We start from the raw sequence: 18,756 nt of genomic DNA, 5'->3' as shown, positions 1-18,756 counted from the left end.
TTATATTTAGAGAGATGATTCTTCTCTAACTGTACAGCCTTGCATCTGTTCTTAATGGATTGCAGGGATGTATTTTTGTGCAGACCAATTCCCAAGTTTATCAAGATTGTTCTGGATTGTAACCTTGTTTTCTAATGAATTTTTTTAGTCCTCCACAAGTTAATGCCAGCTGCAAATACCGTAAAGAATACCTTGATTCTGTTATCAAGGTTATTGCTTAATATTTTATATTGAGTAGACCAGAAGTCTGTGGAATGTCCCTTACTTCAACCTTCCAATTTGAAAGTGATCCCTGAGTAACCAGAGTATAGTTTTCTAAGTTTTTACCTACCACGTTTTCCTTGTTCTGCCCTTTGGGAATTTTATGTGAGATGAAGTCAGAAGTCTTGCTGAAGTTGAGAAGCATAACATCTACTGAATCTCAGCTTGGGTACTAAAATATTACTACTGCAAGTTAAAGTGTATTTAAAGTGAATCCCACTTCATGGCAATGAAGTGTTTTTAATTTGTACATATTTGTAGCAGAGGTTGTCAAGGCTCCACATGTGTCCTATACTCACTGTGATGTTTGTGTATGGATTTAGAAAAGGAGCTGTACCAGTCCATCCTTTCCTCCATGTCAGCCTTAATGGTGGGACAGAACCTGAGAAAAGGATCCCATTAATGATAGAGGGCTTGGCTAATTTCTTCAAAGGCTCTATGTTCTTTCTCAGCTCTTCTGATTTTTCTTGCTTAGAGCCTCTCTGACTTGTCTAAATGGAAGATTTTTGTGGTCAGACATGACGGTTTTGAAATGTGAAGGCATTTAGCTCTTGTACAGTTTTGGGTGGACTTATTCCATTGAAATGGACACAGAAGAGGGTTTCTGTATAGGACAGTGCTGAATACTGAGGTGATGCTCAGTAACCTCTTTCGTCCTTTGCAAGGATGGAGAAGGTTCACCTGCAGCATTTTATGGAGGTTCAGAAAAGCCTGTTTGACTGAACTGTGGGAATTGAGATGTCTTCCAGCTTAGTCAAGCTAGAATATGAAACTGAGGGTGTTTTCGAGTAATTTGGAAAAGGTAGGAAATCTGTTACCTGGCATACCATGTGGCTGCAGTTGGACGCCAGAGTAGAAGCTGGGAATGTTGATCTACCGATAGGTTAGTTATTCACATGGCACAAATGTGTATATATATTCAAGGTAGTAGGTTTACACTTGGCACCATTTTTCAGACTGGGAGAGGTACCCCTCCTTGCCAAGTTGTTATGAACGTTGTTATGAACAGAAAGTGAGGCATAAGACACCACATATTTTTCTGAAGTGTGAAAAGTTCTAAGCCTAACAAAGTGTGATGTGGGCTGAAAACCGTGGAGAGTTCTGTGATGTGGTAGTTTCAGAAATAAGGTGCATGGCTCTATTGACATGTATCAAATGTTGGAGTGCTGTTTACATAAGAAAATTTAAATCTGATAGTGGTGTTGCTACAGAGTTGTTTTCTGTTTTTTACTCCTGCTTGCCTTGAATGAATACAGTCCATTTATCTTAAATTTTATCTAAACTTTTAAAACATATCGACACTTAAAATGTAGAATTAAAACTTCCGATGTGCCTTTTTTTTTTTTTAAATGATGCTGAAATGTCTGTACCGCTCTCTTTTTTCCAAGCACTAAACAGTCTCATTTTCAGTCGTCTTTAAATTACTTTGCCTTTATCATGCCTTCGGAAGGTACTCAACAGTCTAATTCAGAAATTTGAACTAAGCTCTGGTAGATTAAAAGCTATAAATCACCAGTCCCCTAGTCATTCTCTCTGTATACGTACATCAATTTTAGTGAATACATTTTACAGCATTAATGCTTCCAGTGCTACTAAATTTTCTGTTTGTTGCCTTGCTTAACATATAATAGCTTGGAAGGTAGATGGATTGTGAGCTTCCAAACTATCACAAAGTACCTTTCCCAACTCCTGGAGAATTTTTGAAAATTATTTTCTTCAATAAATGGAAGACTTTGAATGCTCTTTTGCTCATAGCTGGGAAAAACAGAAAGGTGACTCAGATGCATGTAGGTTTTACCAGGAGTCTGTCTGTTCTGTATCTAATGAATGCTGCTAAGAAGTCCACTGCCTATAGAAAATTAAATGTTAGTGAGACGATGGAGTGCTGGCATTTGAAGTAATACCTGTTTTGGAAATAAGGCAGGGGAAGATGTATTGAGGTAGGAGTCACAGGACCCCATAGCATGGGTACTCAGTTGCTCCAAGCTGCTAAATGTCTGTGGATTCCACTGATGGTATTGACACTTGCCTCTCCACTGAAACTCTGGAAACAACATTCATTGTAAGGCAAATAAAAATTGTCATGTGGATGTGCCAACTGAATTTTAAATCTATTCTGTTGTAAGTTAAACATGTAATTTGACTGGTCTTAACTTTCCTGACACAGACTGTTGGTCAAGTTATTCACTCTTGTAGGTAGAATAAGCAAGGATAAAATCAAAGAGCATTAATGACTGTGATAGCTATTAGCTGATATGATGAAACTATTATCTTTAGACCGGTGAAGTGCTGGCTGCTCTAAACAGCTGAAGGAGAAGCCCTCTCAAGAAAAAATCTTCAGAAATAAGTAGTGTTGTCAAATGTAATTTTTGTGTCTGAGCTTTCTAATGTTTTCCTGAGGTAGCGCAGAAATAGGATTGAAATCTGTTGAAAATCTTTTCTGTTAGGAGATATGTTTCTTTATTTGTATATCCACTTTCTCTTACATCCTTTGATCAATTTTCTTCCTGTTTAATAACAGTCTATTCTTGATGAATTAAATTTTCTGAATTTTCCCTATTAATTTTTAGAGGTTTTAGTAGTTTTACTGTAAAGACCTCTTTCCCCTACTTCATTCTGTTAGAGTTTGTTAGGTTTTTTAAATTCTCTTTTTTCCAAGCATGGTTTTGTATCTCTTTCTAAATGAGTCTTCATTGTTAACATTTCTTTTTCACTCTGCCACTTACTGTTTCGGAATGAGGACAGAAACATAGGTCTTGTTTGGTTTTGCTTTCCAAATGTATGTATGTATTTGAGTAATTCTGCACAAAAAATTTTGCATGGTTTTGGGGAAGGAGGGATGGAGGGGAGACTGGGACTGGAAAGCATTAGTCAAGGCTCAGGCAGGGATTGTTGTGACTTTTGCACTGGTAATTATTTCTGAACTTTCTGAACTGCATCAAAACATGATCCCATTACTGCGTCATTGTGAGAGACAGAGAAGTTTGTTTTTTCTCATTTCTTATATCTCCTCAGAAAAATGCTTTGGTATTACATAATTGCCATTGTTCTTTTGCATGTTTTTCATAGCATCCTCCTGGGCAGTTGAGAAGGAAGTACAGTTCCTGCTCCACTATTTTCCTGGATGACAGCACAGTCAGTCAACCAAACCTCAAGTATACCATCAAATGGTGGGTTTTATAATTATTTTTTTTTCCTAGAACCTACATTATATATGTGTATTTATGTATACATATTTCTGAACCATTACTAAGCAAGCTTCAAAGGTTTTGGTTTTTGAAGTAGTAAATTTATTTAATCCAGTCATGCTCCAGAGGCATGCTCCAGGTGAGCAAAGGGTATTACTCTTATTTTAGGTCCATGCAGAACCAAACTCCCAGTACTGCATATCTCAACAGAAAGCAGCAATTAGGGATCTCAAATTCCAGCAGCTAAAATCCTTGTGCTTCAACGTTCAACTGGGTACTTGCTTTGGATGAGTCCTCAAAACTTACTTGGGTACTTGTTTATTCAGAATTTCAGAATTATCTGAAATTGAAGAGCTCTTTTCAGTTCATGAGAAAATGCTCATTTGCTAAGCTTCCATTCCAGTTTTCTGTTTGAAATGGAAATTAATTGCCTCCAGATTAATTTCCTTATTGAGTACAAGGGGACTGGCAGTTTATTACACAGTTGGGAGCTTTGTATGTGGTGCATACACGGGCTTACCCTTGGTTGATGCCTCAGATGATCATTTCAGGTTTCACTGGTGCCTTTTTACATTTGGAGAAAAATGAAATTAATATTTATAGAGTATTGTTCTTTACATTTTGTACAGTAAGGGGAAAAATGAGAGAACAAATGCTCAGGCATTTTATGCTGTTTGTTTATTATGGTTGCTGATAGACTCTATTGAGTTGTTTGTAGGATGGTTACCTTGGTGCACTCAGATGCAAAAATTTATTAAGACAAAATTGTGCTATGCAGATACTTACATGAGAGACAAATATATTTGGACTAACACGTCCAAAGGAGTTTGTAATGTTGGCGATCACTAAAATATGTTCTTAACTTTTCTGTTTAAGGTAAAAAGAGGGGAGTGGAGAAGGGATTTGCAGTCAGACTGACACCTAATTCCTCATCAGCTCTTTCTGCCAGAAATATAGTCTTGCTTTTTGTCAAGTTTCTTTAATTAGTAACTTAAAAATAATTCAGATGAACGCTGGAAAATTTTTTTTTTGTTTTGAGGGTTTTTTTTCCTCCTGGAATCTCATACTCTTCTGCTCTAAAATCCTTTTCATGCAGATTTTTGTAATTGCAGCCTTTTGGGTGGGTTTCGGGTCCCTTTTTTCATCAGAACTGAGACTGCTTGTGGAAAGGAGATGGGTTCAGTTGGCCGCAGCAGCCGAGAAGTGTTTTCAGCAGGCCACGGTGGCCAGCAGCAGCCTTGTGAAAGAGAAGACAGAAAGACAAGCTGGGTGGACAAGGTAGTGGCGTTTGGGAGAAACTTGGGGTGCGTGCTGGGGAGCAGAGCTGTAGGGAGGAGAGGGTGCACGTTAGGCTGGAAGAGTTGGCGCTGGATCCAGGTGGGAGTTGTGCAGGGCTGGGGCCAGGATGCCAGTGTGGGAAGGATTGGAAGCTGCAAGAGGTCGAAGGGTTTGAAAAGGGGTTATGTGGGGTGAGAAAGTGGACTCGGGCGCATGAGGCCTCTGGGTGAGGAGTCTTTTCTCCTCTCCTGTCTGGCTGCACATTTAACAGATTTAAGGGTGAGGAGATTGCAAGATTATTGCTTTTGTAGTACAACTTTGTTTCTTGCCCCCATCCTGGCAGTCTCTGCAGATAAATGACTATTGCACATGGGTATATCTATGAGGGCTGTATTTCATCCAGCTCATTTATTTCTTCTGGGTCATGTTACACACCGGTGTGTTTAAAATATTAGCGCATCTGCTGGAGATCTGCAGCATCTGTGGGGTGGCCAGGGCAGGGTGATGGAAAGCTTCATAAGCTTCTTTCCTGCACACTGAGTGCTAGCTGAACCAGCGTATGAAAAGCAGAATGAAACTTGGATCTGAGTTAATCTATTACAGCTCTGAAAGACCTTCAGGTTCTGATACAGATTTCTAAACAGTAAATATTTTCCTAAACTGAATTTGACATTTTGTTACAAAAGCAACCATATGGGCACCAAGCAAAGCTCTGCACATAGATACTTGCATCAGCTTTCATAAAGTGAGCTGGAGCTGCAAGTGTGTTCCTAGGGGCATAATTTAAAATTAAATTTTAGGACTTCTTCATTTTGTGAATAGCTGTCAATCAAATGAAATTCATTCATAAATGCGGTTTTTGTGTTGAGTGAGGACTGTGTCCTTTAGATATCTATGCTACACAGTATCTCTTAATTCCTTAAATATGTATCTATAGAAAAAATTAAATTTAAAAAAGCGTGATGATCTAAAAAATTCTAATGAAGCCAGGTAAAAGCTATAATGCTCACACAAAATTAGTAAAATATATTTACTTTCAACTAAGAAAAAATATTTTCCTCTACATGGCTGTTCAAAAAAACCACAACACCACAACCAAACCTGAAATAATTTAAAATTCTACTAACCGAGTAGCTCCAACATATTGTTTTCCTAACACGCAGTATGTCAGTTTTCGTGTAAAAATTCTGGAACAAAATTACAGAGCAACCAATTGACTCTTTTAAAAGACCTTTTATGGATAAGGAGGGGAATTTTGCGTCAGTATAAGACATAAGCATCTTACAGTGAGTCACTGACAAAACAAATTGACAACGAATAGAATCAGTGAACTCCCGCCTCCCTCCTGCTTCCCCTTTAGCTTTGACTGCGTTTTATGCTGCTGGAACAAATAGGGAGGGTGCTGGTTCTGCTTTATCCTTCAATAAAGCTCTATCGTGAGTAAACTATGTGTCCTTCGATAAAGCTGGAGTCGTGAGTTGGAAACTGGAGAAGAGCCATGAGAAACCATGTCTTAATTGTCTTCAGTCTCAAATGTGAATGAGATCAGTTAGTTGTATATGTAATTAAAATCTTAGCTTTCTGTGAATCTAGGGATGCATTTTTGTCTTTGTGCAGAATATAAACAGAGGTACTTGGGTGTGTGGTTGAGAACATGGGAAATGCATAATGCAGTAAGTTAAGCAGGGAGTCGTCTTTCCAGAGTTAAAATAAGTAACTTGATGCCATAGCACTGTGGGAGCCTGGTATTTGAGTCTGGTATGTGAGTAACTACCTAGAGAGACAGCCAAAAGTTAATGGATTTAAATACAAAATCATAAGCCAATGGTAATTAAAACATTTCATGTTAGCCTGGCAGCATTAGCAGACAATAAAAGAGAATGTCCAATGCCTGTGATGCTTTATCTTCAACCTTGGAAGTCAGTGGGAGTTTTAGCATTGACTTTAGTGGAGTAGGGCATTAAATGGAAGGTATGTGCAACTCGGTTTGTGGAATATGAGGATTTTTGTAAAGTACTTTCTTACTAGTGAAAAGGAGGCACGTGGAGTGTGCTGAAGAAATATTATAAAATGGTCTATTTACAGCAGTTTTCCTGGTATCTAACAATGAACAGAAGAAAACAGGCTGTTGAGGATACTTTTAGTCATGTGTTGTGCTGGTTTTTAAATTTGCATGTTAATATGACAAATAATATAATTTGACAGTCCTGAGATACTAACTCTGTATTTTTCTTTACAGCGTAGCTCTTGCAATATATTACCACATCAAAAACAGGTATGTGAATAATCAAGTCTCGTACTGAAGATATCTTTAATCAAAACAAATTAACTGCCCAAACCCTAAAAATACATGCTCTGTTTCTTTCAAAATGTTTTTGGGTAGTAGTATTCTTATTTCCCATGTTAGAAATGAGAAACATATTCTTTTGTATTTTATATATATGTTATTCTGCTTAGAAAAATAAAAATTAGAGGATCATAAATCTGGAACTACAGTTCAGCATTGAAAAACTTTGATGATCAGTGTTTGGTTTTATGTGCACTGGGCACTTCTGCATTGTTGCATCTGTTGCAATTACGTATAGAGAAATCTGAATAGTGTCTTTCAGATTTTTTTTTTTACGCTACACCTTTTAAAATTAACTGTGTAAATCAATGATCAGTTAATTGATTTTGAAATAAAAACCATTAATTATACAGTAAGAGTGACGTTGTGAACAGCTGTAATTCAAGATGCCTCAGAAACAGAGCAGGACCTGGCTTATCTCATCTGGTGTAGTATGTTTTAGATCTCTGCTCAGTCAAGTTGATTGAAATTGAATAGAAAATAGGTTCTCTAAAAAGTAACTTGGTACATAAATTAGCTTTCTTCACGTTGAATTGTGCTTTTGTATCTTAAATTCCCTGTCCTCGTGATATGTCACGGTATCATAAAGTAGTATTTCCTGACATTTCTAAGGAGAGATTGTATAAATACTTTAAGTGACTTTTGTGTCCATGGCTTCTCAATGTGTCTTTTCAGAGAACTTGGCTTAGATCTCGATCTAACAAGCCACTTGCATGTTTTTTTCTTCTGGACTGTAAAAAGTCTGACTAGAACAAAAGGAGTTACTCATAAGCTTAAAGTTAAGCTGGTACGTCATTCAGGACCATGTTTCAGGTCACTGGAACCCATCGCACTACTTGAAACAAGGCTGACATCTAAAGAGAAACCTTTAGAAGTGCACAAGGGCAGAAAGGCTTAGAGCTTGATCCCTGCTGAAAGCTCTTAGGAGACTTTCCAAGACGTCAGTGGGCCTTGGACTGAAACATGGCAATATGTAAAACAAAAGTTGGAGTGAAATATTTTCACAAATTTTTAATCTCATTTCCCAGGAAATGAGGCATTAGTGATCATGCTTGGATTACTTGTTTATCCGTCTGTGGTTCCCTTTTCCCTTTTCCTCCATCATCCCTGGGTTAGTTTGGCTAACTAGTCAATTTTTACTATGCTTGAGTAAATAATAGAGATCTTAAAGATAATCAGACTCTAACATTTTGTGGAGATAAGTTATTCTTAAGCATTCTGTTAAGTAGCATGCCAGCTGAGTAAAAGGCTCAAGAGTGTGGGGCGCATTAGGGACTACAAAGGGTGAGAAACTTCAGGAAGAGCTCCCAGTTGAGCAGGAGGAATCCAGAGCCAAAGTACACCAGGCTCGCTTCGTGCCAATTGCCATGGAGCTGATTTATGTCTGCAGTAAAATATGCCCGTTTGTGGTCTTACAGAACTTGATGCAAATTTGATCTACAATTAGTAAACAGAGAGTCTAAACCTTTATAAGATAAAGAGCCCCATGTCAGTGTCTTGAAAACAAATACATTCTGAATGTTCTGTTCTTGGGAAACTTGCTATCTGTCCTTTCGCTTTTGGGAGGGAGAGGTGATTTATTCAGGAAGAACCAGTTGCTGCTTCTCCCTCCTGAAGCTGCCCGGGGTGGGGAGGTGCGTTGTAAACGTGCACTCTGTCGCAGGCGGGACAGATGGTCTGGGCAGTGGTGCTGGAGCAGGCTCACGTGCCTCAATTAACGACTCTGAAATGAAGGATGTGAAATGACTGTTCTGTCTTCGGTTGTCTCTGATTTAGGAACGGAGGGACAACGTGATAATAGCATTCAGTTGTACTTGCTGCTGAAACAGCAATAGCAAAACATATGTTCTGTTTCCTGCCATTATAGGCGAAAGGAAGTTGTTGACGTATGTGGTAGATTTTGGTTCATTATGGGGGGTGGGGAGTAAGAAACCACTGTAACTCTTATATAGACTCAAAGTTGATTTTGACAGAAAACGAGTCAAGCACCTGCTTTTCCAGAGAGAATTCTTTTCAGACAATATTTATTTGTTCCTTTTCTCCTGCACAGTAGGCTTATAACTAAATTACTTTCTAATATTCCAAACTCTCACCAGTCCCAGTTTTTTGAGAAACTATGCACAAAGTAGAATATTCCTTCATATGTTTCCCATATCTCATCTGTTTGTAACATTCTAGTTATCATTCCTTCTTTTCCCAGAGTCTCCCATCATTGTTATATTGATTGGCTTTCTGTAGCTTTTGTTGTGCTTAGGTATTCAACAAGTGGTAAAAAACTACACCTATCTTGTTTTCGCAGGAACGCATAAGTATTGGTGAATTTGCTAAATAAAATAAAATAAACACCAACAAACTAACCATGAAAAATGCTTAGATCAATTAGTAGATGGTTCATTTTTGAAAGATAACAATGTGAATTTGTTCTAATGAAGACGAAAACCTATCAACTCCTTTTTTTGTGTGTGTGTAATAGATTTTTTGAGGGCAATCAAATGTGCCTCCATAGCATGCAGCAGCTACCTCATGAAGAAATGAAATAGGAAATGCTTTCTTTCTCTCTTCTCATTGTGAAGGGCCACAGTTTACTGTAGCACATCGGTGATTCCAGTGAGACTACTTCTGCATTAAGATACTAGCCTTTTTATGTAGGGGTAAGAGAGTCTGGCCTAAAATCCTTGCTGATTATGAATTTTCTAGTAATTATCTCAATCTGCTTTTTTGTTTTAATGTAGGTATTCCTTTTTTTAAAAAAAAAAGTGTTTATTTCCAGTGTTAGCAGGCTTTATAGCAGAAAGAGTTTCACCTTCAGATGCTGAGGTTTAACTGTTAGCTGCTAATAAGTGCATTTTGTAGACATGAATCCGCTGTAAACCTCGTGTTTGCATGCTCTGAGAGACACGTGCTGTTGAGTAAAGATAGATAGCATATTCAGTGGTTTCTCTCTTAAGAACTTTGTGACCCAAGTACCAGGGATGCTATAAATAAAGATGGCCTTGTAATAACTGAGTGACATGGATGCATCTGTCCATAAAGTGTCCAGTTCTAACTGGTACTGTTATACCACTTGCTTTTGTGATTGTTCGTGTCCCTGCCAAGATTACACACAGCAAAAATCTTAAATTGCATTCTGGATGTTAGGCTTGTGAAGTTGCATCAACTTTCATGCTGATCTTGAGCAACAAGGATCTGAGAGCAAAATAGCAAATAAAACCAATGAATAGGAATATTATTTTGTCTGAGATTTTTTTTGTATATACTCCTTTTTGCTTTCAGAAATCATTAGTAGGATAGGGTTTTCCAAAGAAACAAAAAGTGAAGTATGTATGTATTAACTAAAGGTTAACTGTAAAAATAGTGCTGCATATTTGTAAATATTCATGATGTTGACAATAGAGAAGGAGGAGGAATAAGTTAAAAGAAGAAATTGCAAGGATCAAGAAAAGGAAAGTAAGCTGAGCTGATTTTGTGGTATGTTTGCAGTAGTACCTCTTAGATTGTGAAGAAGCCTCACAGTAGAGAGTGCAAAAATTGTTTGTCTTCGGCATTGAAAGCTGAAAATTTTTGCATACTTTGTAATATGGATTTCATATTACACGTGAACCTTGTGGCAGAATAGGTCCAACTTCTATTTGAAAATCACATTTCTGCAGTGTTCCTAAGCACCCTGCAGCATGAGGAGTATTGGAGTTCTAACGATACACTTGTGTCTGTGAGAGGTGCGTGCTGTCGTGTTCAGATAATGACATTACTTTGGTTTTAATACCTTTTAGGGACACAGACGGAAGAATGCTCTTAGATATTTTTGATGAAAACCTTCATCCCCTTTCGGTAAGTTCATCTGCCTCTTCTTCCCTTTCACGTGAACCGTCTTTCTTTCTGTCTGCTTCATTTTGTTTCAGTCACCTATTTGGAAGTATTTCTTCCTTAGAAATCCGAAGTGCCACCAGATTATGACAAACATGACCCGGAGCAGAAACAGATTTACCGCTTTGTTCGGACGTTGTTCAGTGCTGCTCAACTGACTGCTGAATGTGCCATTGTCACCCTGGTGAGTGTCTGAGGGATGACATCAACCATCTGACAGACCCAGTTTTGTTCCCAAAGCTTGGGTTTTTATGATTTAATAGATCTAGGTGCTGCCATGGAATTTTTTCTCACCCTGGAGACCAAGGGAATTTCTTGATGGGAAAAGATACTACAGTTCATTTTCTTGTGGAGAGTAAGTGATAGAAGAAGAGATTGGGTAACATGCGACACAAAACCTGGGGTTATGCCTTGCCCTCACAGAGTGATAATGTTACAGGCCACCAAGGTGACTAATAGAAAACACAGGTGACATAAGTGATCTGAATGTGAGGGAATGTTAAAAGTGGAAAGGCTTCCACTTTTGGGGGGTTTGCTCTGTAGCTCGCAGCAGAGACTCTGGAACAGCTGTAGGTAATTTAATCACACTAATAAGAATTGGTGGGCACATGAAGGATTCAGTGAGTGACTGGGACATGTTGATGATGGCTCTTTTTTACTTGCCCTGTACTTGTCTTTCAGGACCACGTCATAGGATTGAACAATTGTACTCAAGGCTGAAGTTTAGCTACTTAAAAATAGCATGACACAAAAGAAGGTTCAGATTTTCAGCTGGTGTGGATCAGCATAGCAATGTGGATTAAAGGAGCTAAAGTGATCTCCACCAGCTGAGAATTTCTTAATTTTCCTGAAATTTTTATCCTGCCAACTCTGACAAGCTTCTTCAGCTTTCAGGCATGATTTTGGCCATGTTCTTGACTCAGAGATTTTTAAAAGAACAAAATGTTTTTTCTACCACTGCAGCATGTGATTTCATAACAGCTTTGTTATGCACTTGAGATGGAAGAAGGGGAAATTGGAGAAGGTGGATTTTGAAGACCAGACCTTCTCATTTCCCCTGTTAATCTCTCTCCCTTGGCTTCTAAGATTAGTTGGCAGGCTTTTCCTCAGTCAGAATGAATTGTACTAGCCAGTACAGAACAGGAATATGAGGGAAATAGGGGAAGAAACACTCTGCAGTGCTCCACCCTTACATTTTGAAGTACTGCTCTACCTAGTTACTTGACCAGCCATTACTTGTTTTCTGAAATGACATTTTGTCTGTCTCTTTTACAGAATTGCACTAAGTTCTTGTCCTTCCCCCTTTTCTTACTAGGTGTTTTCAGGTGGAGGCAAGACATACTGTGTGAATCAGTATGTTCTTGTGTAGTTTAATTAATCTACTGTCAAATACAGTGGAACCTTGTTGAAGTTATCTCTTGTTTGATCTTAGGTTATTTGATCAATGAGGGCACTGTTTAGTAGAAGGGAAGAGGGCTTTTTTTTAATAACAATATCTTAATGTTATTGCAATGCATGGAAAGTTCTTCCCCACAAATCTTGTTAACTCAGGCATATATTTCAGTATCTTTCATTTGTAACTACATCCTTGCCTCTTCTGGTTCTCATGTGGTTTCCCTGCAAGTAACTCTCTTGGCGTGATCTGCAATGAAGTATAAATATTTTTAACTCATTTGTTATATTGCAGAGGCAGTTTCCGTAGTTGTTAGTGCTTGAAACCTTAGGTGGCTTGGGTTTTTTACCCAACACAATGATAACAGATAAACTGTTTTATAGCCTAGTTCTCAAAGCGGCTATGCAGATATTTGCAGATAGGTTTGGTGCAAGTGATGAGCATTACTGTTCTTCTATTCTTGCCCATGTTTTCAGGATAATAGCACCTGCCTGACCACTCTTTCCAGAAAGCTTCAGAGTTTTTGGATAAACAGTGTTTTACAAGTATGAAATTCTGCTGCTGCTGTTCTCGGTTTCCTCTGTACTTCTAGATCCCATTTCTTTATTTGTTAGTGTCATCAGGAGGGGCCCCAGAGACAGATCGTGTTGTTTCTGAAATGTTCAAATGTGGAAATTAATCTGTTAAAAAGCAATCAACCCTTCCCCCTTCCCCACACTCCTGAAATCTTAATAGTGTTGACACTGGTATTTATGAACCTTCCAAGTGCTTTCAATTTTGATGTCCTGTCTGGAGAAGAAGAGAGCAGCATTCCCTGCTGGCACTTATGTTTTGCCATCGTCTGGCCATCCGTCAGAGAGCAATCTGATAGCCCTGTCTGCCACTTGTTCCTCCTGGGAGGGTTGCCAGAAGGCAGGAAATACATCTGTGGAGATCACAATACATTTTGAACAAGATGCTACAGCTATTATCTTTCTTTCACTCACTCTAATTATTTTTAAACAGTCCTAAACACCCCTTTTTACTGCCCAAATTATTAACATGGTCCAAGGGGTGTAGTTGAATGCACTCGCTGTTTGTCTTTTTACATGCCATTAGCCAGGTAGAAGCAGCAGTTACAATTGGTTGTATAGCAGTCTGTATGTTCAGCACACGAGCTGAGTAAATGTGAAACTCCAGACTGTTAGATAAGCTAGTCTCCAGCAAAAAGCCGGCATTGTGTTGCTTCAAGCACTTAATTAAAATATTTCAATTAAAGCCTCCACTATTACAGCAAAACCAATTTATAATTAAACAAAAAAATTAATTTTCACACAGCCTCCAGAGCTGCCAAGAGATTTCCCATACTGATAGGTGAAAAATTAAAATCTCAGGTTGAAACAATTAAATACTAGTTCACATTATTTATTTATAAAATAATACCATAAGAATAAAATTAGTTTTAAGAATTGCGTCGCTGATTTAAAGTCTTGCAAATAATGTTTTTTGTCCCAGTGAACAGCTGAACTATACTCTGTGACATGACTTCTTGAGAAAAATAATGCACATGTGCTCCTCCTTCGACCCAGAGTATTCCCACCCTTGCTAAAACTGAGAAATGCCTATCTCATCTTCACCATTTCCTCAAGTGCAGAGGAGGCAAGTTGTACTTATGTTAACCTACTAATTGGATAGCAAGTAAAAATGTGACCAGGAGCATTATCCATACCAACAGGAAAACAATACAGTGTTTGCATGTCATGAGAATTAAATATTTATGCTTTGTTCTTTTGTTCTGTAAAACCAATCCTACTAACTAGACCTGAAGAGGAGAATGGTCCAAGTTTTCTCCTTTGTCTTGGCATGACTTTCTGAGGTTTTTTGCAAATAGGCCAAATCTAAGGCTCCTACTGTACTTCTGTGTCTGTAGTAGTTTCAGAGAGGATACATTTTGCATTTGCAAATACGCAAATAGGCAAATATGCTAGGTCTGTATGCTATAGACTGATCAGATACGGTGATCTATAAACGTATACTGTACGTGAGTGGAATTATTTCTGTGAAGTTCAGAGGAGTGTGCTTTTGAAATATGTTACAAAGGTCATACTGTGACTGAGAGTATTTGATATTGGGAAATTTGAAATTTGAAGTACGTAAGAATAAATTCTCCTTATGAAAAATAGGGATTTAATTAATCCAGCCAGATGTTCCAGAGTTCTTACTGTACTTTTCAGTCACATTTTCAGCAACTAGGTAGAGAGAGAAGATTGTTGAAATGTGTTGTGAAAATTACAGTATTTGAAGAGAATTTTGTTTTCTGTGTGTTTAGAGGAAAGGAGAAAGCTTTTAATTGATTTCCTTTCACTGGCATATTTTTACTTTCATATGCTGATAAAATACCTTTTTTTTTCATGTTTCAATTGATATATCAAAAATCTGATACTTGTTTAAAAGAAAACAAAAATGCAAAAGAAAGTCATCACAGTCTGTAGAGACACTTAATCTGCAGCAGAGGTCCTTTTCAGCTGGCCCAGTATAACTACCGATCCTTATGCAGCTAATGGAAGATGCAGTTTCCTCTGAAGACCTCAGAGTACAATGCAAAGTACTGTTTATTGCCTGGTTTGATGCTGTCACTCTGCATCCGGTGACCGTAAGGGATCATAAGTACAGTTGGGTGAGCAAGGCAAAGCATTGAGGCTGGGCTCCGCCTCGTATAAGAAACCCATGAGAAGAGTTGTGTGTATCCAATATTGTTGGTGTCCACCTTTGTCCTGTGCTTCAAGCATTCCCTGAGAGGTGGCCAAAGCCCCCCACTTTGCCACATCTGAAGAAGGTCTCCCAGGCGCAGGGAGAAGGTCTCTCCACTTGTGCTGTGGATCCTGAGCCCCTTGACAGCTGGCCATGTGTCAGGGTATGCGCCAGAGAACGGCAGAAGGAACAGGGGCTTTGTACCTGTGCTCTGCGCGCTGGCGGGAGCAGAAGACTCAGATTCTGGTCCCTGGTTTCAGGGCTATTCTCATATTTTGACTATAGTCTAACATATATCACATGAATGATTATTGGTTAATACTTACATGTCTCTTAGTCAGGTCTTCCTTCAGGCCTGCTGGGATATACACTTCATAAAAAAGAGAACATTCAAGCTGGGGGTTGGGAGGGATTTTTTTTTTTAAATCCCCAAGAGAAGAGGACATTCAGTCAAAGAATGGGTGTCTGTTTCCTGTTGCATCTCTAAGGGCTTCTGTGTGGGCAAGGGATGAATACCGATCCCGGTTTTAGACTGGAAAGTTGATGTTGCCTAATAGTTCGAGTGCATTTTGTAGGTATTATAGATCTTTGTCTTAAAATGAGTAAATTAGGGGGCAAACCTGGAGATGTGGGACTTTTCTCTCCGTTCCATTAGTGCTTCCTATAAATATCTGCAATGGTAGTTTGCAGTTGTTCACATTTTCAGAGTTTTGTGACGGCGTTTGTTACTCTTTTTCAACATTTGGTCTCAAAAATAAAAATGGGATTAATTTGCAAGGACCATGATGATGTGATGTCCTTTTCCACCAAATGGATGCCACCAGACCTCTATGGAACATTTTAAATGCCCAGCTGGGCAATTGCAAAGCACTGCTATTTCTGGAGAGTCGTGGTAGGGAACAGGCTGATTGCTTAGAAGAGAGCATATGGCAATTTAATGATTGGATTAGAGCCCTAATTTGGCTATATGGGACCCACTACCAATTATAATTTTTTCCATACTAATATCTTTTTAGTTTCAAGGCATTGTGACACACTGAAGTTTTCTCATTAAAGAGAGAGGACTGTGTTTTTCTTCATGATGTGTTGGGATGGAAACTGTCTTTGTTAGTTATTCTGTGCTCCTGCAACTTATAATGTGGGTTACCTAGTGAGTTCATACAAAGTTTAAATGGGAGAGGGAGGGAACAAGGTTTTTGCAAATACATGTTCATTTGAAGATTCTCAATTATGGTAATTAAAATACCAAAAACATAGTCTCCTTTCTGTCAGTGTAAATCAAGTGAGAATAATTAAAGCCACTAGAGTTTTATTGGTAAAATAGTGATAGAATTTGACATAAAGCAGTATAAAAACAGCATGAGAAAAGATAATGCTTTGCTCTTGCTGCTGCCTCAAAATTCAGAATTATTCTAGTAATGTCAGTGACATTCCTTGGTGATAGCCTGTTTCTTTAGTGTGCTGAGACTTCCACTCAGCCTCCTTGGAGGCAATGTACAACTTCTGACCTCTCCATGTTGCACCACAAGAAACTCTAGTACTGCAGACAGATACAATCACAGAATAATTTAGGTTGGAAGTGACCTCTGGAGGTCACGTCTGGTCTGGCCTCTGCTCAAAGCAGATCAGGGCCTGACCAGTTGAGTTCTGAGTTTCTTTGAGGATGGAAATTTTGTAACCTCCGTAGAAAACCTGCTCCATTGTTTTAGGGAAACCTGGAAAAAGAATTACGGTGTTTTGGGTGCTTAGACTGCAACTACAGTGTGATAAGAGGTATCAGTGGGACATTGGAGGTTAATGTTGAACAGCTTCAAATTGAAGTAACGAAGAGAAACAAAACTGTTATAAGAATCCCATAGTAAAATTTTAATAAAATTTGAGTGTTCCTTTGGATTATGAAATACTGAAATGAAATTATTTGAGACTTTCATGTTTGGTATATATTCTCCTGAAGGGAAAAAAAAGGAGCAAATAAACCTCCTCCAGTATTTTAACTTTTCTTTCTACTTGAGGGTATTATATAATATACAAAGTATGTTATAATGTCCTCTGAGATGGAAAAAATGAGATGCTGTTTCGCACTAATTAAAACTGAACCTCTTCAGTGCTATCTTTAGTTTTCAATTTCTTCAAATGGATTTATGTTCTGTTGATTGGGATGTTGTGTAACCAACTCTCTGTTATCCAGGATTGTGGGGAGCAGGACATTCTAAATAACTGGGACAACATTGGATGCTGTGGTTACTATCAGGCACTCAGGAAGTCCAGGATGGATTCACCCAACTGCAAATAATCACCCTGGGGATTAGTTCTGGCTCATCAGTAGCCCTCCTGGAGCAGCACTGCTGGAGCTGGGACTGATCTGGTTAGCCTCGTGCCATGTTATAGTTCTGTGTCTGGATAAAAAAAGCCTTCCAGGACTAGTGGTGATAATGGATGGCTAAATGCTTCACTACCATGCTATTGCAAGTCCAAGTCCTGGGATTTAAGATCAGAGGCATCCAAACTAGCTCAGCATGGAGTCATTTTGGGTCTGGCAGGTTTATGAGCTCAGGATGTGTGCTGAAACAAGTCAGTTCTGTAGCTCTGCTGGACTTGAAATTGCTTTGGAAGCCATTTAACTACATTCCTGTGGTGCTGCATCTAAGCTAATGAACCTCTTCAGAGTTCACTGAACTCAAAGCCAACTTGGGATTATCTATACCCGCAGAGTGGTAATTTTATTTAATTAATAGAATTAAATTCTTTTTAGTTCAGATAAGTGAATTCTTAACAAAGACAAATCATCCGATTGGTTTCACTTATGATTAAATAATAATTTGCTGTAAAGTGTAAAGGTCAGTCATTGCAAAATCTTGGTGTGAGTCTGTGGGAAGAGGTGGAAAATAATAATCCAATATTGCTCCTCTGAAATCTTAAGTCTGTGCAGTGTATCTTCTGAAGTGGGCTCAAGTTATTAAAATGGCTCCAATGAGGTGCAAGTGTTGTCCATCAAAGCTTATTAGACTGACAGTCATATAAAACCATGTGGTTCATTCCCAAACACAGTAGACTAATAATGGAGGCATCAGGCTGCGAGGTATTGAGTTTGTAAGTAAAAGTGTACTGATGGACCAATGTCCATTGATACTTTCCAGATCGGAACTGCATTTTCATTTCAGCTAGGAATTGAATTATGTTACAAATGAGTTTTGAAGATTGTAGTGTTGTTGGTATTAACACTGAGTTATACTTGTTGTTTTCAAGCTGGGAAAAATTGAGAATGGTGTGGTGTTTGACTGAAGCCACTGAGAGATTCTGCTAATGTCACATCAGTAACTTGTTATCATTCTGTAAAAATCCATAAACATACAGTCATAGAACTAAGTGGGTAATGATAGGTGTGATGAAAATGGCTCTTGGAAGCTATTAAAGTGTTTGAGGAGAAGTAAGTGTTTGAATTAAGGCAGAATAAATCTGTTGTCTTCTTGGAATTCAACTTTGGAATGTTTAGTAGAGAAGCGCTCAGAAGTTTTGCCACAAAAGCTGGCTTTCAGAAGAGACACTGCGAAGGATGAATTAAATAGAAGAAAAGTAACATTGGTATAACAACTTCAATTTGTTTTCAGCTTTAGTTCTATTTGTGAGCATGACTCTAGCTATTAAAAGCGAGTGGAGGCAAATCATGGCATTTATTTTAACTTGCATCTTCTAGA

The 18,756-nt window shown here is 38.4% G+C and overlaps 1 protein-coding gene across 4 annotated transcripts in view; it reads left to right on the top strand.

Annotated features, from left to right (window-relative positions):
• Positions 1-18,756, top strand: part of CCNY (cyclin Y) — a 126,074-nt gene that overhangs the window by 87,737 nt on the left and 19,581 nt on the right. For all 4 annotated transcript variants that reach the window (XM_059818331.1, XM_059818328.1, XM_059818330.1 and 1 more), the window contains 4 exons: positions 3,331-3,431; positions 6,967-7,002; positions 10,845-10,902; positions 11,003-11,122. In XM_059818331.1, the coding sequence (XP_059674314.1) occupies positions 3,331-3,431; positions 6,967-7,002; positions 10,845-10,902; positions 11,003-11,122 (315 nt within the window). The remainder of the gene's footprint in view (positions 1-3,330; positions 3,432-6,966; positions 7,003-10,844; positions 10,903-11,002; positions 11,123-18,756) is intronic.

The sequence above is a fragment of the Gavia stellata genome, chromosome 6 (genome assembly GCF_030936135.1).
Source record: "Gavia stellata isolate bGavSte3 chromosome 6, bGavSte3.hap2, whole genome shotgun sequence".
NCBI lineage: Eukaryota > Metazoa > Chordata > Aves > Gaviiformes > Gaviidae > Gavia > Gavia stellata.
Note: the sequence above shows the minus strand (reverse complement) of the source record. Positions and strands in the feature narration are given on the sequence as shown.